General features: G+C 34.7%; 1 protein-coding gene across 2 annotated transcripts in view; it reads left to right on the forward strand.

The window, feature by feature from the left end:
* The window catches only part of AAE17 (acyl-activating enzyme 17), a 331094-nt gene that overhangs the window by 108837 nt on the left and 202337 nt on the right, over positions 1-19920 (forward strand). For both annotated transcript variants that reach the window (XM_089833393.1, XM_089833394.1), the window contains exons 5-6: positions 3938-3978; positions 4124-4252. In XM_089833393.1, the coding sequence (XP_089689519.1) occupies positions 3938-3978; positions 4124-4252 (170 nt within the window). The remainder of the gene's footprint in view (positions 1-3937; positions 3979-4123; positions 4253-19920) is intronic.

A 19920-nucleotide genomic window follows, 5' to 3' on the forward strand; every position in this document is an offset into this window, starting at 1 on the left:
TGTATTTGTGGATATGTACAAATATTTATTATTATTCATTCATTTATGAATATTAATTACAGTAAGTAATAAATACATTATATTTACTATAATATTGAAATACTATATTATATGAATTTTATATTCTGTCATTATTATATTAAGTTATTTTAATTGTAATTTGATTGTTTATCGATTGATTTATTTATTATTAAATCCTCCTCTAGAAAGGGGACATTCACATAACAAGCAGTGGTTGATAAGTAATAGGAAAGACAGTGGTTATAATATTAAATAATCTATATCCTTTATCAATTGGGTTACATCATTGTGGGGCACACAATAGATTAACAAATGGCAGTGATTACAAGGTGACTTGCAAGTTATGCAAAGATGCTATTGAAGGGGCATTAGAAATTTCTCTCAACGATAACCAATCCTGTCAATTTGTAAGCTATACGAAGACTATAACTTCATTTAGCAAAAGGCATCAATCAAGGAAGGAGCATCATTAATAACAAAAAATGCATCAGCCGCAGAAGAATGTGGGGGTATTTAGTAGCCCATATCAAAAACGATTATTATAATTGTAGACATCCGTAGGATTATTGATAACTCCTAATTATTGTGAAGGTTAGGCTCTTATATGCAACTATGAATTTGTTAATGCATAGGAACTCTGATAGAAATAAACTATATGTTCAGACTGTGATTAATCAGATTACTTGATCTCAGATTGTTGATTACAGATCTTCAACTACAGAATAGTATTCTATGCTTGGAGAATCTTCTAATTGAATTTGGACTGATAATCTATTCTTCAATAATCTGCAAGAGATAAAGATCGCTGGGACTGCATATATGACTTGTCATTGATATATAGTTAGTCCCCACCAATGCAATGATAATATATATCCAACAAAGAGTCATGTCCCTGTAGGGGCATGACTCTACGTGGGCATAACTACTCATTTATTCTTTAATAATAATGCATTACCAAGTTAATGATCGATGGCAGTAATCACGCCCGATACAGATAATAACCAATGTATAAAACCTGATATGAATCGGTGATAGTAATATGTTCAACAATAAGTGAAGCCCGATCTGAATCGGTGGCAGTAATATTAATTGCACACACACACACACACAGATATATATATATATATATATATATATATATATATATATATATATAGGTATATTTATCTGTTAGTCTTACCTTCAATATAATCATAAAACCAGATTCAAATGTTCAGTATTACTTTGACTGAAGCTATACTTCAACAGAATTTGTATAGATGAAGTAAAGATATCGTTTAGATTTAATTATATGCAAATAACTGACTAAACTATACACACACACACATTAACAATATGAAATTTGTAATATTTGCTCATGTTAGAAAGATGTGGAATGCAAGGCGATGGGGGGGGGGGGGGGGGGGGGGTGTGGTGGCAATGAGATTCCCACTAGGTATGCCACCTCATGATGATGGTTAAGGACCACATGAGGCCACTTCATAATGATGTTTAAGAACCATGTTAGGCCAAGGAGGATAAGATCTGCCTTGGGACCTAGGGTTGAGGGTCAAGGGCACCCAATTGCAGCTCCACTATTATCCCCACAATTATTGGAGTAAATAGGAAAGCAATTGTCAATCATGTAGGGAGGGGTTGACATGATGGTGGGGAATAGTGTGAAACCCTCACTAGGTATGCCACCTCACGATAATGGTTGAGGACCACATGAGGCCATAAAAGATAAGGTCCTATATTGGGCCTAGGGTAAAGGATACTTGGGGCACCTCATCGTGTCTCCCCATGCTACATCCTTTATGGTTAAACTCCCATGTAATCATTTAGATTTGTTGTGTCTATATGTATATGTGTGTATTATTTAATTATTATACCTATATTATAATCTAATTTGGTTGTAGGTTTCTCAAGTAGGCTTATCATTCTACTTTCTGAAGTAAGAATCATAGCTCTAACTACATTTTGTTCTTGTTTCATTTTTTGGTTTGTGAATTTAGGGCAAAGTATTAGGTGGTCCCAGAAAGGGACATTACAAAGTATCAAGCAATAGTGTTCATTAAAGAGATTGCAAACAGAGCTTGCATAGTCAATAAAAGAATGCAATCCATCTAAGCATGCAAGCACAAAATATCAAAAAAGATTTCAATGAACAATTTTAGTTTTAGGTAGATGTATCAAAATTAATTATCAATAATAATTATATTTAGCTGAATCTAAATGCTAATAACACTAAGATTTTATTAAAAATTTAAGTGACAAATGTTATATGAATCAACTAGTCTCTTTTACATGCATTTTATTCAAGATAAATAAAAAACAAACTGCAGTTTGTGCACTAAACAAAGTTTAGTTGCACAATAGGAATATTTGAAAACATTTTTTCTTAAAAAAATAAAAAGTGACTTTCTAGTAGGAATAGATCTTCTAGGATATCATCTTTAATTAGTTGATCCAAAAATCTGCTCAACCAAAAACATATGCAATAAAATAATTGCTACTTTGAAACTCCATTTGGCAAGCTTGGTGTACTGTGTGATAGAAGAACACTACTAGCATCCCCTATATTTTGTGGCCCTTGAAAATTGTGAAGGAAGATTTGCACCCATAACTTTTTGGCATATGCATGTAATCTATTTAAACTGTCTAAATATCAAAGCTGAAGATGCTTTTTGTTATCAACTTGTCAAAATCAATTGTCTTAATTTTTTAGCATATTTACTCATCTCTAATGAGAAAACATAAAATGGAAGTAAATGAGCTAGGGAGTTTGTAATGGATAATCTTTAAGGTACAACACTTGTTGAAGCTCTGCAAATTGGGTAGTAATCCACAAAGGCCAAATCTTGGGGACAATTCCATTGTTATGTGTACATTTGAGTTAGAGTGCATGATCTTGATAAACCTCCATGGTTAAGTGTGCTTAAGTTGGATTAATATTATGATTCCACCTCTTAGAAAGTTTGATGCATCATTCTCGTGAACATCACTTGGATGCAAGGAGTGGTAAGTGGATCTTTGATGCTCATGAGAGATGATTCTCATTGATCATTATTCATGAAATACAAGTTAATAAATATTAGCCCAAAAGATATGTTGTTGAATCTTGATAAAACATCATTTCATATGATACAAAAATAAAAACACCCCCTAAATGTAAATGAATGAGATAGGGATGTCCACAATGAATGGTCTATTAAGCACAACGCTTGGTGAGGAATTTTTAAATGAGGTAATATATTAAGTGATTCTGATCTTAGTGAGAACTTTATGGTTAAGCATGATATAGTTAATTGTAGTATTGGGATGGGTGACCTCCACATAAGTCTTGTTGGTTCACTCTTGTAAGCATTACTTTTATACTCATGATAGGTAGTGGGCTGGAGCCTAAATTATTTATTATTATTTGTTGAGATTTTATTATTATTATTATGTGTTAAGCTAAAGCAGACTTGAACCCAAGGCCTCCCAAATAAGAGGCTCAGAACTTACGGTTGCGTTGTAGGCTCTTGCCTTACATTACATAGTTGAATATCGATAAAACATCATATAAAAATTAATTTTAGTTATTCAAACCTTGAGATGGCGAATTCCTTACAAGTACTTTTGCATGATTACCTATATGGCAGAGAGATTGTTGCCCTTCAAATGTTTATTTGTAAGAGCTAAAATGTTTGATTTGTTCAAGAAGTATTTGAGAAGGATGCAAATCCATTAAAATTTCAGCTTTCAAGTTTTTTATTTCCTAGGGTGATTCTTTCTATGCTGTTGAACAATATTTTTTAGACTTTAAACCTATGCTTCCATTTTTGGGGATTATCCTTGAAAGTTACAATTTGAAGTGTGTGTTTTAAGCCATGTATGTTTTCCACTTGCATTTCATAGTATTTATGGTTTAAGTATAGTCGTTTTGTTCATGCAGGATGTTATTATTCGAGGGGATAAATCACTTCCTCTTTATGCGTAAGTTTCTTGAGTCCATTATGATATGTGATAAAAGATGACTATGTTTTGTTAGAGCTTGTTAATATGCCTTTTAATGTGATATCTTGTTTCTTTGGTTGAGTGTTCTAGCTCTTAATTGTCTTCATGGAATTGTTTATTGCAGTAGAGTGATTGAAGCCAATTCGCCACTTGCGATTGTAGTCCCTGGAAGAGATTCATCTTTATGCATGCCTTTGCGAGAAGGCGACATTTCTTGGGAGGAGTTTTTGGAACGAACACATTTTTTGGACAGGTGAAGGATTATGGCAATATAATTCATCATCATTTATGTTTATAGAATTCAAAATTATTGCAATTTAATATTTATCATTGTTTTTGGCTTAGTATTTTGTTGGTTATTAGTTGGTTTTTGGAAAAGAGGTACATGGTTAGATATATTTAATGAGTTGTCAAATATTAGGAACAATAATGTATCGCATTATGGCTTCTACTTGAGTTGTCCTACTAAATAATGAGAGACTAAGAATAAGTGCTAATTAATTGGGAATTGTTTTGTTTGTTTTTTAACAACCTCCAAGTGTCTATGTTCTTGTAGATTAGACTAAAAGTCAATAACAACCATGATGGTTGATGATTAATATGTAGAATGACCTTTGATAAGATAAGATAAGATTTATTAATGTCAAACAAAGAGTCAACAACAGGGCCTAAGGGATTTCCATAAACAAAGCAACAACCCAACATACAACTTGGGCACCAAACAGTGTCCGAAAAAAAGACAGAGAAACAAGCAAAGAATCGAACCAAAACCAAACCACACATAGGAAGACACCAAACAAAAATAAGGCAACCCAACAAGCTAGCTGCTTTGGTCAATCAGCAAAAGGTCTAGAATCAACGAATAGGTCATAGGGTGGGAAACCTCAAAGCATCTCTGTGAATACCTTGAAGTGCTAGAAGAAGAACAAAGCCATTGCTGACTAGGAACCATAGTAAAGAAAGAAGTGATGAGGTGATCGTAATGCGACCTTTGAGGGAGAATCCACTTTAGGGTATAGTCTCGAAACTGCCGAGTCTCCTGAAGATAGAGAGACAGGCACCTTTGATCAATGTACATGAAGAAGGTTGTAAGATATTGAGCCTCTCTAAATAGGTAGTAGAATCTCCCTCTGATCTCATAGTAGATGGGGCATAAGAAAAATGAAGTGAGTTTTTGTCTCGGCCTTCCCCAAATGATAGAGCTGGTAGATCCTATCCTCCCTAGCCAAATGGTGGTTGATCTAGATGCAGAGGCTATGTGAACCCACTTTGAAAGAGCCAAGAGAGATGCAAAGAGCATGAGAACCCTCTCTGAAAGAAAATGATATTGCTAGTAGCTGATTGGTTTGGATTAAGGCATAGCATTCTATAATGATCCTTTCCAAAATCACCCCAAAAATAACTGATTTGAGTCAGATTAGTAATCTCAACTAGCGCTAAGTTGTGTTAGAAGTCAATAGCAATGACAACATGTACTCAAAGATGAGCAATCTTCATTTCATTTATAGCTCATATGTAATAGAAAATACATAAGCATTGTAGGAAGGATAAAACGAGGGTGATCTTACTCCTCCATAGGTGAAATTGTCGAGACAACTTTTACTTCCTCTTTGTTGAAGGCTTATAATGATGGAGCTTTCACATTGAAATTGAACAAGACTACGTTGTTTCCACTACCTCTTAGTATTGAGCAATCCCAAGAACCCCTTACATCCCTAGGGTTCATGTGGTCATTAGCTAGCTTCATAGATCAAACAATGTTCCTTGATATGATAAAGACTTCTGTTCAAATCCTTCTTGATTGCTGAAGCTTAAATATTATGATCAATCATCGAAGGGTGCCTCTTGGAATGAATAAGAGAATGACAATGTAATATTTACATGAAACTTACTTTTTATGTCAGGGAAGCTCTCTCAGCCTCCTGATTTCTTTGTATAGTTGTTTGTCTTGTCATTATCCCCATTTTGTTGTACGTAGTTCGGAGATGACTTTCTTTTTGGGGGAGATGATATTGTCAGACTATTAGCATTATTAATCTTTGTTAATATTGTCTAGGGCTAGGTTGTTGGGCAATGGTTGCTAACGGTTGACACTCACACCCACTCACCATTTATATCTATCATGTACTTTCGTTCAAGAGATAGGCTTGTTATTGTTGACATTGTGGTAATTGTTGTTGAAGTACTTTGGTGTCATTACTTAGATACATTTTAAACATTGAATGAAGAAACATCTTTGAGTTCTTTGGCATTATTGTGTTTGGTTACATTTTTTGTATATTCTCGTATGTGTTGAACTTTATCCTATAGGGAAATTATTGTGTTTAGTTACATTTTTTGTATATTCTCATATGTGTTGAACTTTACCCTATAGGGAAAACGTTCTCCCTTTTACCAATTTCTGCATTGTCTCTTCCATGAATTGTTATTGTTTTTCCTCCCTAGCCATGGTTTCGTTAAGCTGAGCTTGGCTTGTGGTTAGCTCCCTCAATAGTGTTGTGTCTTTAGTGGTAGGATCCTATGGTTCCTCTATTTTGTCAACAAAATGGTACCTCCTTTTGGTGTACACTTGCATCTATTAATCAACAGGCGGGCATAGTCACCAACTCTGATAATATTGTAATGTCTCGAATTGTGATGCAGTGCAAGGCTGAGTGAACCTCCAGTGAAGGTGACCAAGCCCCCAACGAACAACCACATAGGGGAAACACAACTCACAACACAAAATCTGATGAAAAACCAACTCTTTATTTCTCAAATAACTAATTACATGCAATGTGCTAGGCTGTAAAGCTTTCCTAGTTACGGCCAAATACAAAGCAATTATAGTAATAGTTCAGCAAGATTTAAATATTCCCAACCCTAGCTAGCCTAGATCTGTAATAACACAACAATCTAGTAGAAACCTCAAGCAAGATCTAAACTTGTGCTTGCAAGCCACCAAGCAATCTCCTTGTTTCCTAAGTCCACACTCAACTACTAGCTTTGCTCACAAATTCGCAACTCTAGATTCCGTCCTGAATCTTTGCTAGTCATTCATTGACCCTTTTCCTAAAACACTACCCAACCCATCTTTTTATACTTGCATGGCGACAAGTCGGCCTATTACAAATAGAATCAATCCCACGATCGATCCACATCATGATCATTCGTAACACATATTAAATGCACCAAGTCAGATGATCAAATCTCTAAGAACACCTAGTTGGTGAACCAAACCACTGAGCCCCTATAAGCATCACGGTGCACTAGTTCCACTGAGCAGATCATCAACTGAGCACTACAAGAATCACTGAGTTCCTTCAGTCACCAAGCTCCTTGGGCAAAACTACAAGTACCCCAGTAGTGACTGAGCATCACCTCCTTTCGACCGAGTCCCCAACTCCAAGATCAAAACCACTCCAGCATACATGATTGCCAACTACCCCAGGATGCTCTTGCTTCAAATTGGCTAGTAGACACCCAGAGGGCTCCTTACATGTGGCAAAGGAAGTCAATGCATGACAATCCAGAGAAACCAACACAATACAAAAACCCAAGACACATAATGTACAATTGTAGTTCACTATACAGTATGTACATGCCTCAAGTGCTTGCCATTCGCTGTATGATATGTTTATACTGTCCTTCAGTTGACTTCTTGTCCATACAATTGGCCCTTGGTGCACACGATGAAATTGGAGCTGTATGATGGCCCAACTCTTACCATATGGTGGATGAGCAATCCATACATAGGTCTTGCGTGTTTGCTTGGCAATTTGGGGTGTATTTATGATGCGCAACTTCAACCCTTTGTGCATGGAAACAACTATGTGTAGATTAGATGGAATACTTTGATCTTTGATGCTAATTGTATCGCAGGTCAATATCAGAGAGGATAGATAAAATAATATATTTCAATTTATAATATCTTCAAACAATGAGCAATCACTGCCACTGAAATTGCATATACTAAGTAGAGAGGGTCTTTCAACTCTGAAATGGTAGACCAGATGAACTCCATCGAGAATTCACAATTACAAAGAAAAGATAAGATTCACGACACCTACAACGATGGCCTACTCAACCTTATATATGGCTTTGAGAAAATTCTCAAAGGAATGACCAAAACATTATTAACGAATTAAAAAAGGGTCGAGAGATAATATTAAGTTTCGGGGCCATAAGCAATTAATCTTCAACTGAATTATTTAATTATATCAGGGACATTACACTTAACCAACAATGTTTGACTTACGGTGGTTGCTATAGATGCAATAGTAATTTGTAACAAAATAGGAGGTGATTTTTCTACAATTGTCAAAAATTCCTCCATTGGCCCAAGGTAATGAGAATTTCTTTCCTTGCTTATGATTTCAAATTAAGTTTGCCACATAGCTCACAAAGCACTATAATAACCAAACCGTTGTCTAGTGCCATTTTAAACTTGAGAATTGTCCTTTTTTAGCTGCCTTGTATCATTCTTTATTTACAGGATCTGTCTAGATATCCTTTGATATTCTGGAATCTTGTTAGCCAAAAGGATTCATTTAGTATTGCTTGGCTTTTTGATATTTACATTATAGACAATCCACAAGCCCCAACAATTAGACGAATCAATCTAGAGATTCCTATGTCTTCTGTAGACTCATAGTTGAACAATCAACTGATGGATTTGTTTTGGTAGTTCTATTCCATTGTTGTGGTTATGCAGTCCTAATTCGATGCTATAAGAGCAATAACTATCCAGGAGACTCATATTACCAGTTGCTTCAGGAGAACATTCCCAAGTGCTAACCTATAACTATATAAGGAGTCTGTGAAAGTTTCTTTATGTCTTGATACCATCAATTAAGTCACACAATGTATATTTCATTGCTGAAGCTCAATTCTTTATATTATTGAATGAGAACCCAAGCAAGGTTCAATATGGGGTATTAATTTGATCCTGCAATATAAGCTCTTGCAAAGATTCTCTCTTTGAAATTGAGTTTCTATTTTCATGATTAAACAAACCACAAGAGCTTTCCAACAATAATCCTCAACTCTTAAGTCTAAGCATATAGTCTCCATGGCTAAGATTCTCAATAGATTTGCAGTTCTCTTTTAATCCTTGCTGAATTGGAACTAAGCAAAATACTTCTACAACAACAATCACTGGTGAATGAGAAACCTCTCTTATCACCAATATGTATCTTTTAATATTTATCATCACATAATCGCTTCCTTGATGCGATGATTGTTCGATGCTTATATGGCTATCTATCTTGATCATTTGGAGTGAACATTAGTTGTTGATATTATGTTGAGTGTATATTTCCACCTACTTAATTGTTTGGCTTTAAGACACCTAACCATTTATATCGATAACACTCCATATAATGTGTATGTAAGACCAATTTATTATCCTTGACAATTCGAACAATGATTTATAAAGTTAGTCTTTGGCGGTGTTGTTTTCCTCCTGTGGTGAAGATAGACGATGATATAGTAGCCATGCTTGGGTCGACTCTTGTAACTGTATCCTTGATCGACACGGTCCACTTATGAATGATTATCAACTGTATTATAGTGTGCCTCAATATATTAGTACCTTTCCTCAACATTGACCATTTGTCATATTGCTTTGACATGTTGATGACTGTTGGACTGTATTATGTGGTGGTGTTTATCTTGCTGCGTAAATGGTTTACTTTGATATATGTTTCGATATCTTCTTTCTTCAAACTGCTACACTTTAGTGTTGTAGTTACTGATAATCAATACTCTTTTCTTGTGATCCCGTGTAGTTAATGATCCCTCACTCGATATGTATATACTAATTGGACATCCCTACATTCTAGGAACACTAAGGGTGATGCAACAACGCCCCTCAAACATTGCAGGGACGCCCAGGCATCCCCCTTCACGATAGCATGAAAGAGTAAATTTAAAATAATCACATTTTTAAAATTCACATGATCATTTTTTAAACCCATTGTAATCATTTTTATGATTATATACTTTTGATATCATATGATATAATAGAACTCTTCCATTTGTTGATTCAACAATTTAAATTTTTACCATTAAGTAGTATTGAGTATTATAATTTCTAATTAGAAATTCGATATTTGAAATCTTCAATCTTCAATGTTTATTGTTCAATGCTCAATGCAATGCAAATATATAATAATTTACTAGTTTACTTCTTTATGTCTTATACACCTTTTCATAACTAGCATTTTAAGCACCATATGTATAGTATATGTATATATAGCCCCACACCTTACCGTGCCCCACCACCGTTCCCTTGTCATCCCAAAGTTGAGGCCTCTCTATCCCCCTTTCTTGGAAACTCTTCCCCCCATTTGACGTGGCCCTATCTCCTAGGGCAGTGTAACTATGATATTTACTTACCATTTGCATTTCATCTTCCCACACTTTTTATGTTACATCAAGATGACTGAACTAGATACAAGAAGTGGCTTCATAATTTCTTACAGAAGAAGTATTACTCTTATCTTCAACTATGGGTGATAATCTTCTTCGAAAGTTGAAAGATAATTTGGTTAACAATTAATGTCAGAACACTTGAATTATAGTTCCAAGATTTAACCTCTATGTTGTCATATCTTGTGCATGATCCTTGTGAGGATGTGAGGTCATCCTTATTTTCTTTGTGAATCCATGTACTTGATCTTTTTGTGATATATGACAAGTCAATAGTGTTGGAATCACCGTTGCCGTTACACCAAAAGCTCGAGCTTTCAATGAACGACACAACAACCAGAGACAAGGATCCACGGGAGGCGGTTAAGCACATGTCACAAATCAATTGGTCTATGCTGAACAATACCTTTGCCTAGAGGGGACAGAGGTACCGACCTCCCAACAAATAGTTTCTCTTTACTCTCTTTGGACTTAGTTTCTCTTTTCTCTCTTTGGACTTGCGGCTTTTTAAAGGATTCTTGTGGTGCTTGATGATCATTTCTTGTATTATCCTTCCTTTGGTTCTCAATTTCACCTTCTCCTTTTGGTGCAACTAATTCCATTTGCTCTAATGATGCATGGATGTGGGAGGCTCGTGGTGTGATTGTTGTACTGCAACAACTTGTCTCATGTTCCTTAGAGTGCTCGTGACATCCATTTTCCCTTATTAAGTCCAAGTGATGACTACTTTGCTCCTTAGGTTGGTACTTTATTTGCTCTTGTTGCCATTGGTCATATAAATCGGCTAAAGTAACTTCTTGTCATTCTTTCTTTGGAAGGAAAGTATGAAGTGTTGGTCTATATTTAAGCGTACAATATCTTGAACAATCATCATTTCTTATTTGTTCCTCTTGTTTGATGAGTAATCCTAGGAGCTTAGCCAATTTTTTTGAATCTATCTTTGTCCTTTGATGAATTGATCTTAGTGTTTGTTAAGACTTTCATCTTCTCCCAGTTTTGGCCCTTTATTTAAATATTGGTTTCTCAATTGTTCTTATCTCCATAGATTGGCAGTTTATGAGCTCTAATACCAATTGTAATGCCCCCTTTTTGGGTTGTATGACTATGGAGCACTTCATGAATTATGCAATTCCCTTTTTGAAATGTTATTTCAATTGAATAAACAATCAATAGCTCTGGTAATGTGAATGCAAATACAATGATGATCACAAATATATATGTACTATTGGTAATTCCAAATGCAAATGCTAAGTAATAATGTTCACCCAACATGAAATCTTACAATGAGGCTGATTCAGATATAACAATGTAACATGCTAAAATTTTGAAACTAATTAAACTTTAAATAAAAGAAATAACATTACCATCTTAACTAGATGAAAAGAGATACAACTAAATCAAGTATTCTACTCTTCCACATGAAGTGGAAATATGAGCTAACTATAATTTATATTTCCAAATAATTAGAAACTATCAACCATTTAACTACTAGATTCACATGGCATTCAGTTATTCACTACCATTTCACTTGCATTTCTTATCTAACTTCTTGAATTCAGGAAAATATTTCAAATACATGGAAGAAATATGATTATCAAATGAAATGCGAAAAACATGAGAAAGGTTACCACTGAATAAGTGGTTGATGACATGAGTTGTACAAGCCTTGGTGTTTGGAAGAGTGGAGAAGCATTGTCATGGGCTTAACCTCCCAATCACGAACCCTTAGTGTCCCACACAATTTCCATTGAGAAAGGTCCTACCTACCTTGGGAGTTGGCTTGGGACACCCTTATCCAGCCACTGAGCATCTTGGCATAAGTGTCAACTAGTCAGTTGTCAAGGCTGTGGACACTTTCCAATCAACTTATCTCATAGCTGCTAGCACCCTGACCTCTGGTGATCATGGTTGCAAACATGCCATTAACTACCTCGGCCAAGGATTTCAGATGGGCAACATATATGGTTGATCACCCACTGCTCAACTTGACAACAAGATGTCATACAAAGGATTTCTATGAGCTATCTTAATTATTGAGTTTGAATGTTATTACTGATTATATTTTTCTTTCATTGCAGGATTCTTCCCACTCTCTTCCCTTCATCTTGAGCATGCTGTTCCTCATGGATGATTTCTTGGGAGGTTCAAATGTATGAGAACTGTTTAAAATATAGTGGTTATACATTTTCCATCTTCATGCCAATTCTGGCCTATGACATCATTATTAAAAGTAAAAGATCTCTGATAGATAAACAATTACAAATATATTTCTATAAATTCAAAATCAATATGAGCAAAATAACTTTACTTATCTTCACGTATTTGTAGCAGGTACTAGAACTCTTCCTTCTTTAGCTCTGATTGCTTTTACTGGATCTATGTAAGACAAATGTTGTGAAATAATAATAGCAATTGATATGCTAATGTGAATATAATACTGCAGGTACTTGTATTGCCTTTTTGTAATATGTTCACTGCAGTTGAAGGAACTCAAATATATATGCACCCGAACAGGCATGACTCTGAAGAGTCATGCCTCTACGTGGCCCAAGGGCCATGTAGGGACATGCCCCTTCGAAGGCATGTTCCATGTAACTGTTCTATGTTTATTATTGTTGTTGCTCGATAACACAAGGCATAATTTTGATATCACTAATAGTGCCAAGTCGCGGGTTGTAAACCCGACACAAGATGCAATATATATATTACGCAGGTTAGAGCATCCCGACTGTACATTCATTGAGGATAGCAATAAGCCCAGCGATAATCATCAGTCATGAGTAATACAAAGTTCGACAGTGATTTAATGTGAAGCTCGACAACAAGGTCTGTCAAGAGTAATATGAATCTTGACCACTTAAGTTGGTCAATAATGCATATAAATACTGTCACAATTCATATATGTACATAATAGGGATGTATGTATATGTACATGTATGCATACATTAGTATGAATACATGTACGTATATATAGGTCTCTGTCATGTATATTAGACAATGATGCATAGATACTTCTCTGCAATATAAGACAGATATCAGAGTTAGAACATAAATTGCTTGTATCTCTGAAATATAATTACAAATAATAAATCATGGAAGATTCAGATTTACTTCTCCCGATGCTAAACATCAACACTCCCTCTTTAGCTAGGGAGAAGGAAAACTTGATCAGAGTCATCTAATAAGCAATACTGTAATAGCAGTAAATGATCTCTACTTGCACTTAAGCAATGTCTAGAGACAACATACACAACCTCTATTTGCACTTAAGCAATGTCTAGAGAAGCTGAAAATAATCTCTACTTACACTTAAGCAATGTCTAGAGAGGCTCAAAAATAATCTCTACTTGCACTTAAGCAATGTATAGAGAGGCTCAAAAATAATCTCTACTTTCACTTAAGCAATGTCTAGAGAAGCCCAAAGATAATCTCTACTTGCACTTAAGCAATGTCTAGAGAAGCCCAAAAATAATCTCTACTTACAAGATTGTCACCTTGTAAATAATTAAAGATTACTGAATATGTCCATGTTACATATAAAATAGAAGAAACAAACAACTCTTTTATTTCAAAAAATTTCCATTACAAATAATCATACCAAGTCTTTCCTTGAAATATTTCAGTTTCACTTTAGCAAGAGGTTTGGTAAGAATATCAGCTGATTGATCATTAGTACATATATATTCCAATTGAATAACTCCTCGATTAACCATATCTGTAATGTAATGAAATGGAATTTCAATATGTTTAGAGCGATTGTGAAACACAGGATTAGAGGAAAGCTTGATACAGCTTTGATTATCACAATAAATCACTATAGGCTTCAATGGTCTTTTGAAGAGATCTGAAAGCAACTTTCGGAGCCATACTGCTTCTCTGGCACATAGGGAGGATGCAATATACTCGGCTTTAGTAGAACTCAAGGCCACAGAAGATTGTTTCCGACTAGTCCAAGAGATCATACCGCATCCAAGACTAAAATAGTATCCTGAAGTACTGTTGCATTCAATAGAACTTCTAGCCCAATTAGAATCAGAGTATCCAGTTAGCTCAAGATTAACTTTGTCATATTTGATTCCCATTCCAATAGTACCCTTTAGATACCTCATGATGTATTTAGCTGCTTGCAAGTGTATCTTCTTAGGTGAGCACATGAACTGACTTAAGGTATGAGTTGCATAACAAATGTCAGGACGCGTATTAACAAGGTACATTAAGGATCCAATAATCTGTTTGTAATAAGTAGGATCCACATCTTCAGATTCATTCATATAATTTTTTAGTTTGTGTAAGTTCATCTCCATAGGTGTAGCAGCTGGTTTGCATTCCATCATACCAAACTTGGTTAATATGTCAATTATGTATTTTCCTTGATTCAGTATAATACAATTGTCTAGCTGCCAGATTTCTAATCCCAAAAAATAGTGAAGTAACCCTAGATCTTTCATTTCAAATTCAGCAGAGAGATCTTGTTTACATTTTTCTATAATGTGTTCATCACCTGTGATTAATAAATCGTCAACATATAATACAAAGATAACCATATCATCACCTTCTGTTTTGAAGTATAGATTAGGATCAGCTTCATTCTTGGCAAATCCTAATTTTAGTAAATAATTATCTATTCTTTCCAAAGTAACAAGAATCGGAATCGGATTGGAATCGGCAAGGCCGAATCAAATCGTGAATCGGCCATGAATCGGAATCGAATCGGCCATGAATCGGAAAATTTAAAAAACCCTCGAAATTTAGTGAGTAACTTATTTCATAAACCCTTTATCGCTGATTCGATTCACTGATTCACAAAAAATCGTTTGGCTTGAATTGAATCGCCGAATCGCGTGAATCGCATGAATCGCCGTGATTCTTGGAACTATGATTCTTTCATACCAGGCTCTAGGAGCCTGTTTAAGACCATAAAGTCCCTTCTTCAATTTACAAACATGAGTTTGGTGATCAAAGATACTGAACCCTTCTGGCTGTTCAACATAAACTTCTTCAATCTTTCCATTGAGAAATGCGGTTTTGACATCCATTTGATGTACTTTTCATCCTTTAGATGCAGCAATAGGTAGAATTGTTTTGACTGAAGTATATCTGGCAACAGGGGCAAAATTCTCATCATAATCGATGCCTTCCTTTTGAGAGAAACCTCGGACTACGAATCTTACCTTGTATTTTTCAATACTGCCATCTGCAACATGTTTAATCTTGAATAACCATTTAGAAGAAACAATAGATTTGTTTTTAGGTCTTGGTACTATATCTCAAACATCATTTTTCAATATTGAATTATATTCTTCAATAATGGCTTCTTTCCAGGATTGATGTGAAAGTGCTTCTTTAACATTGGCAGGTTTAGATTTTATGAGTTCAGATAATAGAGCAACATAGCAGGATTGATTTTTAGTCCTTTTGCTTTCCTGAATTACATCATCTGGTTCAACTTGATTTTCAGCTAACATCTTTCTAGCCGAAAGGGGTCTCTTCTTATTGTTAAGGTTGACGTTTTTAGATTCAGTATGATTTGACATGGAAGAGATTGCAAAATTTTCCTCCCTCTCAATTTCTGTATCTTAATCTTCTTTTGAAATAGATTCATCATTATTAGAAGTCTTGAAGGCGGTGTCTTCTTCAAATCTGACATTTCTACTAATCTCAATAGTTCTTTGTCTAGGAATGTAGATTCTGTACCCTTTTGAAGTTTCACTATAACCAATGAATATCCCCTTCTTCCCAGAAGTTTCTAATTTGGTTCTCTTTTCTTTTGGGATGTGAATGTAGACTGGACATCCAAATATTCTTAGATGACTTAGATCTGGTTTAACTCTGGTGAATGCTTCTTCAGGAGTAGTGTTTTCCAATATAGAGTGAGGACAACGATTTTGAATGTAAACAGCTGTATTTGAAGCTTCAGCCCAAAAAGAGTAATGAAGGTTTTGATCATGTAGCATGGCCCTGGCTGACTCAACAATGGATCTATTTTTTCTTTCAGCTATTCCATTCTGTTGAGGATTATAAGGTACAAAATACTCCCTCTTAATCCCAATAGAAATACAAAAGTTTTTGAAAATATCAGAAGTGAATTCACCCCGATTATCAAACGTAAGGGTTTTGATCTTTTGTCTTGATTGATTTTCGACTAGGGCTTTAAACTCTTTAAACTTGGATAAGACTTCAGAAGACTCCTTTTGTTTCAGAAAATAAATCCAAGTTCTCCTTGAGTAGTCATCAATGAAAATTACATAAAATTGACATCCATTTAGAGAGGGAACTAACATAGGACCACAAAGATCTGTATGAATCAACTCAAGTATGTTTTTAGATTTATGGACACTATTGGGAAATGAGTGTTTAGTGTTTTTCCCTAAGGCACACCCTTTACAAATACTTGAGTGATCTGAATTAAGATTTGGAAGACCTTTTACAATTTTACTTATAGATGCTAAAGCTCGAAAATTAAGATGACCTAATCGTCTATGCTAAATTTCAATGGAGTTTGTCTTATTTTTACTAAGAGTTAAGTTTAACTCTGGGTTTTGAAAATTACATAGTTTATAAAGATTTCCATCCCTAACCCCTATGGTTATAGCTTTCTTAATAGATGAGTTCTTAGTCTAGGATAGAACTTTATCTCCTTTAAATGCAATGTGGTACCCTTGATCAGCAAGTCTAGAGATTGAGACAAGATTTCTTTTGATCCCTGACACATAAAGGACGTTCTTTAGTTGCAGAGTGATATTAGAATTCAGTTGAATAGAACATGTATCAATGCCTTTAATTGGATGAGAGGAGTTGTCTCCAATAGTAACTTCTTTTGATTCATGATTTGATAGAGTCTCCAACTTGTCTTTAAATCTAGAGATATGGCGAGAAGCTCCACTGTCTAGGATCCAGGTGTTGTGATTAGAGTTTAACTCACTTGAGAGAGCTACTATAAATGCATAATTTTCTTTGTCTGTCTTCTCATTATTCTCTTCTTTAACTTCTGCCAATGCTATTTGAATTTTTTGTTTTTCAGGACACACATAGTAGGAATGACCAAGCTTATTACATTTGAAGCATCTTTGGACGAATCTCTATGTTTGCGGGATTTGTGACTTTTATTATTTTCCTTCTTGTTATGTTTGAACTTTCTTTTCTTATTTGATCTGGAATACAAAGTTTGGATGTCACCATCTTGATTTGAAATTAAACCTCTGGATGCTAATTTGGACTCCTCTTGAGTGCATTCATTCTTCAGTTGATCAAACTTGGGAAGTTTGGAATGAGAACGTAAACCTCTTATGAAGGTTTCTCATGATAGTGGAAGTCCTCTAAGTGCAATCATACTTAATTCTTTATCATCTATTTGATTTTGCATAGTAGCCAATTGATCCTTAATTCAGTAATTCTAAGGAAGTAAGATGTAATTGATTCTCCATTTTTCATTTTTATGTAAAGTAGATCTTGTTTTAAAGTGAGCAATCTACTTGTATTATTAATTTCAAATGTACTTTGAATTGTAGAGAACATATCAAATGCAGTTTTGAGATTTGCTATAGAAGGAAGTATATGATCTTTAACTGAATCTATGATTATTTTCATTGCCTTATTATTGTGCCTTTTCCATGTTGCTTTCTCAGATTCATTTTTAGGCATAGGTAAATTAGTTTCAATATAATTTTCTAATTCCATCTCTCTTAGAATTATTAAAAGCCTGGTTTTCCAAGATGAAAAATTTGAAGTTCCATCTAATCTATCTTCAATTCTTACATGGTTCACCATCTTTAATGCCTTTTAAAACTTTTATTTTCCCTTTAAATTAGACTCAAAAATTAATATTTGCAATGGTTTTTTTATCAGTGTTGCTCTGATACCATGTTAAAAGTAAAGGATCTCTGATAGATAAACAATTAAAAATATATTTCTATAAATTCAGAGTCAATATGAGCAGAATAACTTTACTTATCTTCACGTATTTGTAGTAGGTATTGGAACTCTTCCTTCTTCAGCTCTGATTGCTTTTTCTAGATCTCTGTAAGACAAATGTTGTGAAATAATAATAGCAATTGATATGCTAATGTGAATATAATATTGCAGGTACTTGTATTGCCTTTTTGTAATATGTTCATTGCAGTTGAAGGAACTCAAATATATATGCACCCGAATAGCCATGACTCTGAAGAGTCATGCCTCTACATGGCCCAAGGGCCATGTAGGGACATGCCCCTTCGAAGTCATGTTCCAAGTAACTATTCTATGTTTATTATTGTTGTTGCCCGATAACACAAGGCATAATCTTGATATCACTAATAGTGCCAAGTCGCGGGTTGTAAACCCGACACAAGATGCAATATACATATATATATATATACATATATATATATTACGTGGGTTATAGCATTCCGACTGTACATTTGTCGAGGATAGCAATAAACCCAACGATAATCATCAGTCATGAGTAATACAAAGTTTGATAGTGCTATTTGTCGTGATTTAATGTGAAGCTCGACAGCAAGGTCTGTCAAGAGTAATATGAATCTTGACCACTTAAGTTGGTCAATAATGCATATAAATATTGTCACAATTCATATATATACATAATAGGGATGTATGTATATGTACATGTATGCATACATTAGTATGAATACATGTACACATATATAGGTCTCTGTCATGTATATCAGATAGTGATGCGTAGATACTTCTCTGCAATATAAGACATATATTAGAGTTAGAATATAAATTGCTTATATCTTTGAAATATAATTACAAATAATAACATCATGGAAGATTCAGATTTACTTCTCCTGATGCTAAACATCAACAATCATGAGAAAGTAAAGTCTTTACTCTGAATATTGTTTCTTACATATATAGAGCAGCTTTCTCATCTCAAGGATATATAAAGCATATCCTTGTATGGTTCAGTACTCATGACAGGGGTACATAAGTGCATTCGAATTCCAAACATATCACATGTATAGCCTTTCAATAATCACATAAGTGTTTCTTTGTACAATTTATAATGAAAGGAATACATCTAGTGACTACATCCGATTATGGCTTTTAGTACAAAATAAGCAAGGTCGGCTCTAGAGTAGTGGCAATTCAGAATGCATGAAAAGAACATGTTCAGTTATGTATAAATATAGAACATGACCTGATTTTGTAGATACAATTTTTTGAATATTGTTGGTATTGAGGAGAATGGTGCCACCGCTTTTGTTAAACAATCAAATTTGATCGAGCTCAATACATTGGTTTCCTCACAGACTCAACAATGTTAAGCAGAATCCAATCACAATATCAAAGTATTGGTTATGAGAACAGAGAGGAACTTAGCATGACTGAAAAGAGAGTTCTGTGAAAGCAATAATGTATGTGGAGAGCACCCAAGAGGGAATGAGAGCAATATATTAAAAACACCTTCAAAGAAGTGAGCCAAGACTCAAGAAGTCACCCCCACATTCTCATTTATGCAAGAAAGATTGAGGTAGCAAGAAATATCGCACGGGTTTCATTTTG

This window comes from Cupressus sempervirens, chromosome 5, assembly GCF_028749045.1.
Source record: "Cupressus sempervirens isolate cs-2001-9-10 chromosome 5, ASM2874904v1, whole genome shotgun sequence".
In the NCBI taxonomy this organism is placed as follows: Eukaryota; Viridiplantae; Streptophyta; class Pinopsida; order Cupressales; family Cupressaceae; genus Cupressus; species Cupressus sempervirens.